Raw genomic sequence first — 10176 nt, 5'->3', positions numbered from 1 at the left:
TTCTGCCGCACCAGTGGCTGGATTTCGATTCTGGGAGGGAAGAATGTAGCATCGACAGAAATTTTTAAAAATATTTAGGGTACAATTGTCCAGATGCTCTCAAAGAGCATTCCGTGTTGCTTGAGAAAAACTTGGAAGTTTTGTCCTTACGCAGGTAACTGGCTATTCTTTTCTAGCATCCAGGTGATTTTCTTATTTCCTTTTTCTTGCAGAGATATTGACGTAGAGCTGGTGCTTGTCGAGGGATAAGTCAAGCGATCTTGCTGCATTGAAGGAACTTGAAACGTTGCAGGTTGTTTAGCAGCGGTGAACTGATCAGGCTCAAGGTATGAAAATTTTGAGCTCGCTTTATCGTTTCTTACTACGGCCTTCGTAGAATCCATAGTCTGTCCTTGATGGAAGCGAAGGTTGGTCCACTTCTGCAGAAACCTCAGGGTCTTTCAAATGAAGTGTACAGACGAATGCAACGTCAGGGATTGAAACCAGCCATTGGCATTGTTGTTGGTGCTCTCAAGGTATGTAGAAGCATGAGAGATCTACAACTAGGCAGGAGAATGAACAGGGATGTTTCCGAGACAGGTGACTTCTCAAACATTATCGTCGCCAACATCCTGCTTGATCTGTACGCGAAATGCGGAAGCATGATAGATGCTCGTGGAACATTTGACAGCATGCCGCATCGCGATGTTGTCTCCTGGAATTCGATCGTACAGGGATATGATATGCACAGAGTGGAAATGGTGAAATGGCTCTACAGTTGTTTGCTCGTCTGGGAGACGAAGGGTACAAACCGGATCGAGTATCAGTTCTTGGTGCTCTCAAGGCTTGTTCCAGCTTGATAGAGAAGGATTCCGGGCAGGCTTTGGATGGTCAACTGGTGGTATTCTTAGAGAGGAGCAGGGAGATTCACAGGAAAGCAGTAAAACTTGGCTTAGACTCGGATCTCTTCGTCGCGAGCACCTTGATTGATCTTTACGCAAAATGTGGGAGCTTGACAGAGGCTCGTCGAGTTTTCGAAGGAATGAGCCATCGTAGTGTGGTGACATGGAACTGCATGATTCTCGGGTATGCCAGCAGCGGCGAGGGTGGTGAAGCTCTCGATATCTATGCTCGAATGCGTCGTGGAGACACTCCACCGGATGCTTTAACTTTCATCGCAGCGCTGAAAGCTTGTTGCCGTCTTGCGGACGAGGAACTTGCCCATGCCCCGGCACGCATTCGTGGCATGTTTGTTCCCCCATCGATGGATCGATCAGTTGTTTATGGTGAAGAAGAAACGGAAGTCTTGAAGATTCAGAGCTTCGAAAAAGGAAGGGCCGTTCGCTTGGAAGCTGGTGAGCACTATTCAAACATCTTAGTGACCAACACACTTGTGGAGTTCTATGCCAACTGTGGGAGCATGGTGGAGTCTCGCAGTTTCTTCGACAGTATTGAACGTCCAGACGTGGTTTCTTGGAACTGCCTCACTCTTGGTTATGCTCAGAACGGCAAAGGCGAGCAAGCTCTTGAGATATTCTTTAGCATGGACGAGAATGGTTGCGCTCCAGATCGTGTCACAGTTCTTGCTGCACTAAAGGCCTGTGTCACCTTGGCTGAGAAGGAACAGGGCCAGATTGTCGACGGAGGCGTCGTTAAGCTTCGGGCTTTGCAGAGAGGCAAGGCCGTGCATGCTCGAGCTCTCGCTTTTGTGGACGGAGAAGACCTCTCGGTTCATAATGCTCTCGTTGACATGTACGCCAAGTGTGGAGGCATGGTGGATGCTTGGGTGGTTTTCCAAGATATGGTGGTGCGACTTGGACGGGGATAATCCTGGGGTATGCTTGCGGCGGCCAGCACAAGCTCGTCTTACAATCGTTCGAAAGCATGCAAGAGGAAGGTGTTAAGGCAGATCATGTCACTGCTACTGCTGCATTTAAGGCTGTTGCGACTCTAGCAGAGAATGAAGACCGCAAGCTTGTGAAGAAATAGCTGGAGAAAGGCAGAGCTCTCCACTTGCAAGTCGCAAGGATTTGCGAACTGGATGACTACTTTTCGGTGGATATGTATACCAAGTGTCAAAGCATGGCGGAAGTCTTCACAGCATCAAAGGCCCCTTGATCTTGGGATATAGTCGGTTTGGAGAACCCGAGCGAGCTCTGGAGTTCTACACTCGGTTGCTGCACGAGAAAAGCTTGTAACCGGACGTACGTTGCTGCTCTCAAAGCCTGCGCTGAGCCTTGCAGCACTGGACTTCGGGCAGCAGATTCACGTACAAGCTTGCAGTGCTGGACTGGATACAGAGGCATCGGTGGGAAGTTCTTTCGCTCAAAACGAGGCGCTCAAAGAGCGTGGCCTTGCAAGGTGGACGCGGTGGTGTGGATGGCATTCTTAAGTTCGTGCCTCAAGTGGAGAAATGTGGAGCTTGGCAGGATGGCCTTCAAGTCGGTTCTCAAGCTCGACGATGGAACAGGCTCTGCGTACTCTCTCACGTCCAACATCTATGCCCGAGGTCAGTCGGATTTACAACTCCAACATCATAGGAAACAGTTGTTGGAACGATTTAATGCTTCTTTTAACAGGAAGGCATGGGGACTCAAGAGAAAGGAACAGAACACAAGCGAAGAACAGCGAAGAACAAGGATAAAGCAAGGAGAGGGGAAGCGGTTTAAAGGTATGTAATCGTTGCCTAATCCTACAGCAAAGCATGGAAGTTTCTGGTCCCATTGGCCCCCGATGTTTATCATTTTCTCGCTCAACATGCCTTTGTGACCTTCCAACCAGCAGTGGCCTTGTTAAACAAGCAGCTCCGCAAGCTTACCATGGATATGTCACTCGTGTTGGTAGAGCCACAAACGCTCGTGTTTCCTCTCGTTTTTCTTCTGTCTTGCTTGGCTTGCATACTTTTCGTGTGTCGAATGAGCTTCCCTTCTTGCGAGTGAGTTCTTGAAGTGGCTGTCCAAAAGGCTTAAAATGACATGTTGTCTGGTTTTTTGTAAAATTTGCGTCACTTGGCTTGTACAAACTTTGTTCAATCCATGAATTTGCGACAGGAAGAAGAGCGCTTGAACGTGGATGATGGTGTGCTTTGGATCAACGTAGCCAGTGGAAGTTAGAAAAATGGAAGAACGAGGTGAAAACATTGACAGCGAAAGAAAGCTTTTTGATCCTGTGATCTCCAGGTTTGCGGATACGGTGAAAAAACTCAGTTTTGGTGGTGTAGTAACTTTTTGACTTTGTAGGGTTGAACACGCAACAAATAAAAGGGAAAGAGTTGACGGCTTATAAATTCCCACACTCTAGGATCTGTAGGGTAGGGAATTTAGGGTTTGATGGCAGAAACTTTTGGAAGGTTATCTGGGGATCATGGGTTGGAGAGGAAAATCAATGTTTTTTGGGATTCTGGTTGTGACCGTGATATTATCTCACAGAAATTAGTAGATGAATTCAATATTACTGTGGAGAGTAATTCACAAGTTAAAGATTTCAAGTTTATGGTGGAGGATTGTGAATTTAAAACAAGTTTGACTGTAAAACCATTGATTCTTGATCATGATATAATTTTGGGTTCACCTTGGATACATCAACATTGCTTAAAATTAGACTGCAGTGGCACTATAAACAGTTTAACTTTTGAGGTCAATAATTCTATATATTGCCTCAAGGAGATTGATGGTGCCCTTGATGATCACTACCAATTATATAAGTGCAGAAAATACAAGAGAATAAATCAACATATATGTACTACTTTTCATTATGCAGAATACAGTGGGAGAATCAATGATCATCACATCACAATTGAATTTGATAATGGTTCTGATTGGTCAGCTATATCACTTCAACTTCTCAAGAAACTTGGGCTCAAAGCAATTCGTGATTACAAGTATTTTACAAAAAGATTAACTGCAGATGTGCAAATGAAAGATGGTTATGGAATTGAGAATTTAACGTATAAAATGGGAAGCTTTTCAGAAAGTACAGATTTTATTGGTATAAAAGAGAATATAGATACCATAATTTTGGGGATGAATTGGCTTAAGAAGCACTCAGCAATAATTGACTTCAGGAATCATATTGTTACTTTTAAATCTAGTGAATTGGGTTGCTGGTATAGACTTCAATATCCAAATGGTGTATTTGAAGTCAGTAAAGATAGATTTGTTACTGAGACAGATAGTTTATGTTGGTGCCACCAAAAAAAAAGGGCCTCAGTCTTGGTTATGGCAAAGGCAAGCAAGCTCTGGAGCAATTCTTTAGGATGGATAAGAATGGTTCTCCAAATCACATCACAATTCTTACTGCACAGGATCAGATTGTTGACCAATACATTGTTAAGCTTGGAGTTTTTGAGTTCTAAAGGCAAAGCCGTGCATGCTTGAGCTCTGGCTTTTGTGGACCAAGGGGACCTCTCTCATGGACATATACCTCTCTGGACATGTGTCATAACATAAATTGTTTTATATTTTGATTCTGTTTGAATAAATATTATCATAAGTAGAAATACTTTGCTACACATTGCTAAATTCAATGCTTAGTTTGTTTAATAGAAGTGTTATTTCTCTAAATTAATCCAATTGATCAATTAAAGTTTATAATTTTTAACATGTTGATAATGTATAAACACAAGATTAATCTTATTGAATATGATATTAGATTAAACTAGAATATCCTAGAAAGCGTTTAGTGTTTATATAAATTAAAACCATATTTATAAATTAGAGATACAAGATTAATCTAAATGAATAACAACTGTTAGATGGTAGAATATCCTAGAATATCCAAGCATATTCTAGGTATAATCATCCCCTTATAGGTTTGGTTAAGCAAACAAATAATTTGGTGCACGTTGCATGCAATAATACTTAATTCTTAATAGTAATATTATTTTTATTTATTAATCCATTTGATCAAAGAAACTTTTATAATTATAAAGATATTGATAATTTATAGACACAAGATTAATCTTATTTAATATCAACCATTTGACTGTAGAATAAACTAGAATATATTAAGAAGTGTTTAGGAAAGTTTACAAGATTAATTTAAATGAATAACAACTGTTAGAAAATATCTTAAAATATCCAAGCATATTTTAGATATATCCACTACCCTTCTACAGGTTTGCTTATGAAAACCAAAAATTTAGATAAATTGAAAACTACAAATAAAATTTTCACTAAAAAATATAACATTTATATTTATACATATGTATAAAGTTTTACAGAAAGAGAATGATTATTTATATTTTCAAAATAATATTATAGTTATAAAGAATACTCACTATTAAAAAATATTATTCATTTTTTTAATTTGAAACAATTATGGTTTCATTTATATTAACCCAAATTAAACGCCAGGTATATCTTATTTATATTTACATTATTGTTATTTTATTAGTTTTTTATTTAGCATTGGATTGAAATATTATTGGATATTCGTGGTATATTTGATTGAAATTATTTATTAAAATTGTTTAACACTAAGCACCAACATAGATTAGAACTTTGAACAACTATAATATTTCATTGAGTATTTCTTATGACAAAAATTTATCCAAATTTTCTACATAGTTTTCTTTTTTTCTAAATGTATAAAATACAAACTTATGACTTGGAATAAATACGTGTCTATACATGGCATGCAGCATTATTTTGAAGATTACTAAACTACTTAAGTGTTACCTCTTATTTGTGATCTCTGGCTCCATCGTAACTTGATCATAACTTGATCAAGGAGGCAGACTTATACTATGTACATACCAAAACAATCACCTTTGTGCTAACTTTCACATATACTAAAGAAAATTACATATATAACTTGTAGTCAATTTCCCATAATTAATGTATCATCTTGCACCCTTGCTTTCTTCAAAAGAATTACCAACAATGGAAAGGCATGAAAAGACCATAATCTGGTAATGCAAAACAAACCAAACAAAATGGACTGTGCTAAAAAAGTATTTATTAAATTTGTGGTCAAAATGAGCACCAACACAAACTACTCATCTCTTTGCCAAATCTATCTTTACTTGCTTCATATATACCAGATGGGTATTGAAATCTATACCAACAATCCAACTCTTTGGATATAAAAGTAACAATATGATTCCTGTAGTTAATTATTGCTGAGTGATTATGAAGCCAGTCAATCCCAAGAAATATGGTTTCTCTATAATCTTCTAGACTAATAAAATTTCTTCTTTCTAAAAAGTTTAGTTATAACATACCAATTCCATAACTTTCATTTGAACTTATGGAGTTAGCCTTTCTGCAAAATACTTGGAATCGTGAACTACTTTAACCCCGAGTTTCCTGATAAGTATTCCAGAACTTGCACAACCATTATCTATTTCAATTCTGATTTTCTGATCATTGATTTCCCACAGTATGTATATGTTGATTTATTCTCTTGTATTTTTCTGGTCTTAGATAAGTTGTAATCACCCATGAGGCAACATGTAGTCCTCAAATGTTAGAGTATTTATTATGCTATTGCAGTCTAACTCTAAGCAATGTTTATGTATCCAAGGTGAACCTAAAATTATATCATAATCAAGAATCATTGGTAATACAGTCAAAGTCCTCATAACTTCACTCATAAACTTTGAGTTACTGTTAATAGTAATATTAAACTCATCCTTTGCCATCAAACCCTAAATTTACAAATTTTATGGATTAGATCCTTGAGGGGCTTTTGCTAGTCAACAACTTACACATGGTTCCACCATACAAGGAGAATAGCAATAAAGAACTTTCTCAACTTTTCCAATTGTTGGTTGTGCTGCAGCACGCAGCATTCAAAGAACGTACCCTAATTTACCTTAAGAAACCATTCTCTGGCATGGCATCGGAAAAATTAGTCCGTTACACTCGGGCATGAGCTCCAAAAAATTTCAAGCGCCTCCATGATGATCATTCCGGGATATGCCTCGATTGTGTTCCAACGTCGCTCAAAGCTCCTCGAGTCCACCAGCTTGCTCGCCTATTGGCCACGATTCGTATACGTTGCGAATAGCCTCTCGGGTTTAAGTTTCTGCTTAGACGCTTCATGCTTGAGCCTCTGCTTCTGCAGAAAGTTGTCAAGTGCAACCTGGTCACGCTCCATAGCTTCTTTCACACTTCCCAGAACGAAGGGCCTCTCCTTCTCTCTTTACTTTTCGGTAGAGCTATCCTGTTCTGTATATTCTCCTAGGATTGAGAGCATACGCAGATATCCAGCAAGCTTTGAAGACGTCCTTCCACGGCCTAGAAAGAAGAAAGAAATAATAAAACGATGGTTTAAACTCAAGAAAGAAGGAGCCTTCGACCAACTTTAGCAGAAGCTTCCATGTTCAAAGCATTTTCCTTGGAGTCGATGAGCGCCTCAATCTCATTGAGAAGCTTTAACTTCTCACTAAAGAACCCCTCGAAGTCCCACAACTCCAGCTGCCTCTTCTTGTTCATCAAATCCCCACCATGATCCTTCTTCGAGCCGAGTGCTCTGGACCATGGACCAAGCTGCCCTGTTTGACCAAGGATTCTATCGGAAGCCCTTCCCATTCACCGACATTGTCCGAAGAGCATTAGCCTAGGAAAAGGAGTGGCGACATTGATGTCCCTGGAGATCTTCTTGCGCTTGGTCGTGCCGGCGCCAGGCCGTGCGAGAAGGGCCACTGGAAAGCCTCTGCCCTGGAATGCCTCTTCTTGACGCCATTGAGAGCTTCCATGGCCGGATCATGCTCGCGCTACCACCGAGGCTGCCGGAGCTGCTGCCACTCGCAGTTAGTTGTTAAACCTGGAAATGTCCCGCCCAAGTCGAAGTATATTCGTTCATTTGAAATTTAAAACAAAAATGTTTGCCTCGTAAACTTCCGGAGATACAGAAAACTCGGCAGTTCGTCAATGTTTCTCGGCGAGATTGGACTTGATCTGGAATCATACAAGATCTTGCTATGAATAGTTTGATCTAGGCGCGAACCTTAGTTAGCGGTGGAATTGCTGTCTCCATACCTCGAGATTTTTCTCGAACGAAGGTTCCAACGCGATTGTAGAAAAGCTTGCCCTGGGGTCAAGCTCGTACCTTGACACTGGACTCATTCTCGAGCTCCCATTCTCATCGTCGGTCGCACAGAGAGCTTAATCCGATGGAAGATAGGGGCGGCGGATTTGCGTCGGTCAGCCTCTTCGAGCATCGGATCGCCCCATTGTTGTGAGAGCCTAGTCTAGCCAGTGAAGAAAAATATCTTACTGAAAGAAAGATCACATTGACCATCTGGAGGTGTTGGATCACATAAAATCCTGGAGTATTCTTCTTGTTACGTTCGATCCAAGCCGATCAAACGTCTTGGATGTAGAGGTTGTCTGGAAGACAATCCTAGCAGCCTGGCAGCATGACACCTGATCTCTCTGTCAAGAACTCCTATGGAAGTGCTTAAGCCTTGGTTCCCGCAAACTCCTCGTGGCGATTCGGTTTAAGCGGTCTACCAGCCTTCTCGCAATCTGGCTGCCGGATTGGCTTCAGTTCACTACGAGGCATGTCCTCCGTTTTCTAGTGTCTAGACAAGGCGGCGCCAGCAAAGCTAAGTTAAGTTCGCGCGGTTACTTCATCTGACTTTTCAGAAGATCGTTCCAGCTCAGGAGTTTAATCCTTGCGAAGTTTGGAAGGATCCTCCAAACCTTCTGAATCCTAACACAGGAAATCTAAAGTGAGACCTCGAGATCAAATAAAGCAACACGTAAAAGACTTGAAAACCTGGTCGTGCTTGTCGCTTAAATCGTCCTTTTGGAGAGCATCGTCCAGTGAGTTGTCAAGAAAGCTCAGATACTTCCCAAGAAAGCTCCCCTTCACCTCGCCAAGTTTCTGCTTAGACACTTCATGCTTGAGCCTCTGCTTCTGCAGAAAGTTGTCAAGCGCAACCCGGTCACGCTCCATGGCTTCTTTCACATTTCCAAGAAAGAAGCGCCTCTCCTTCTCTCTTTCCTTTTCGAGAGACTCCTGCTTCGTGAAATCTCTCTTCATCGTTCCTGGAAGCTGAGAGCACGCAACCAAAGCAATACTTCCGACCTAGAAAACTATATCTAAGTGTCACCTTCGTGGTTTTGGGACCTTCCAGCGCTGGTGCTGTCTGATCCTCTTGCTTTGCAGTCGCTACATTCGTTCTTGCTGAAATAACCTTGCCATCGTCCAAACCTTTGGTTCTCACGCTTTGTAGAGCTATCCTGTTCTCTATATTCTCCTGGCATTGAGAGCATACGCAGATATCCAGCAAGCTTCGAAGACGTCCTTCCGCGGCCTATAAAGAAGAAAGAAGAAATAAAACGATGGTCTAAACTCAAGAAAGAAGGAGCCTTCGACCAACCTTAGCAGAAGCTTCCATGTTCAAAGCATTCTCCTCCGAGTCGATGAGCACCTCAATCTCATTGAGAAGCTTTAACTTCTCACGAGAGAACCCCGCGAAGTCCCACAGCTCCAGCTGCCTCTTCTTGTTCATCAAATCCCCACCGTGATCCTTCTTCGACCCGACCGTGCTCTGGACCCTGGACCAAGCTGCCCTGTTCGACCAAGGATTCGATAGGAAGCCCTTCCCATTCACCGACATTGTCCGAAGAGCATTGGCCTGGAGCGCGCGGAGAAAGTTTGGATCGTGCGGTGGTGGTGAGTGATTGAGCTGCCGGAGGGAGAGGAGTGAGGAAGGGTGAGGAAGTAAAGGAGGAGGAGGAGGAGGAGTGGCGACATTGATGTCGCTGGAGATCTTCTTGCGCTTGGCGGTGCCGGCGCCAGGCCTCCACTCCATAGCCACGCGCGAGAAGGGCCACTGGAAACCCTCTACCCTGAAATGCCTCTTCTTGACGCCATTGAGAGCTTCCATGGCTGGATCATGCTCGCGCTACCCCGAGAGCATTGCGCCGCCGGAGCTGCCGCCACTCTGTTCGCGTGACAATGTTATAGCAGTTAGTCGTTAAACCTGGAAATGGTCTGCTGCCACGGCCACCATGGCCTCGCCACGTGGTCGGCGACGATCGTGTATGCGGGGCAGTCACCAGAGCTTACGCCGTCAAATTAAAAACAAAGAACGCCATGGTAATGCTCGGCTGGCATGGTAATTCATTTGAATCGCTCGCCTTGCCACGTGGTCGGCTAGGATCTTGTATGCGAGGGCGGGAATAAATTTAAAAACATGAATATTCGTTTCTTCTTCATTGCTTCGTTGCGAGGGTTTTC

The 10176-nt window shown here is 42.3% G+C and overlaps 2 protein-coding genes and 1 long non-coding RNA gene across 4 annotated transcripts; 2 read left to right on the top strand and 1 right to left on the bottom strand.

Annotated features, from left to right (window-relative positions):
- Positions 1-216: 216 nt before the first annotated feature.
- LOC112343942 lies at positions 217-727 on the top strand. Of its 2 annotated transcripts, XR_002991481.1 has the most exons (3): positions 217-326; positions 377-515; positions 580-727. It is a non-coding gene; the product is annotated as an uncharacterized LOC112343942 (long non-coding RNA). The 2 variants fall into 2 exon arrangements; XR_002991480.1 differs by having other exon boundaries at positions 377-727.
- Positions 728-745: 18 nt separating this feature from the next.
- On the top strand, positions 746-3273 carry LOC112343941 (pentatricopeptide repeat-containing protein At3g12770-like). The gene is made up of 3 exons (XM_024668054.1): positions 746-2488; positions 2559-2650; positions 3030-3273. The coding sequence occupies exon 1, from the start codon at positions 746-748 to the stop codon at positions 1805-1807; it is 1062 nt and encodes a 353-aa protein (XP_024523822.1). The 3' UTR covers positions 1808-2488; positions 2559-2650; positions 3030-3273.
- A 4904-nt stretch (positions 3274-8177) lies between these two features.
- Positions 8178-10109, bottom strand: LOC9641146. Its single transcript, XM_024668055.1, has 3 exons — positions 9314-10109; positions 8707-9247; positions 8178-8640 (listed from the first exon to the last, which is right to left on the bottom strand). The coding sequence occupies exons 1-2, from the start codon at positions 9821-9823 to the stop codon at positions 8876-8878; spliced, it is 882 nt and encodes a 293-aa protein (XP_024523823.1). The 5' UTR covers positions 9824-10109; the 3' UTR covers positions 8178-8640; positions 8707-8875.
- Between the last annotated feature and the right edge of the window lie 67 nt (positions 10110-10176).

Source organism: Selaginella moellendorffii, unplaced genomic scaffold (assembly GCF_000143415.4).
Source record: "Selaginella moellendorffii unplaced genomic scaffold, v1.0 SELMOscaffold_340, whole genome shotgun sequence".
In the NCBI taxonomy this organism is placed as follows: domain Eukaryota; kingdom Viridiplantae; phylum Streptophyta; class Lycopodiopsida; order Selaginellales; family Selaginellaceae; genus Selaginella; species Selaginella moellendorffii.
The sequence above is the reverse complement of the archived record's forward strand: the minus strand, read 5'-3'. Positions and strand labels throughout refer to the sequence as shown.

Excerpts from the sequence above, each read along its gene's own strand:
- LOC9641146 (XM_024668055.1), bottom strand. The coding sequence starts at position 9,823 with ATGGAAGCTCTCAATGGCGTCAAGAAGAGGCATTTCAGGGTAGAGGGT. Across the intron at positions 9,248-9,313 it reads ACATGGAAGCTTCTGCTAAG|GCCGCGGAAGGACGTCTTCG; the intron begins GTTGGTCGAAGG and ends TCTTCTTTATAG.
- LOC112343941 (XM_024668054.1), top strand. The coding sequence starts at position 746 with ATGGCTCTACAGTTGTTTGCTCGTCTGGGAGACGAAGGGTACAAACCG.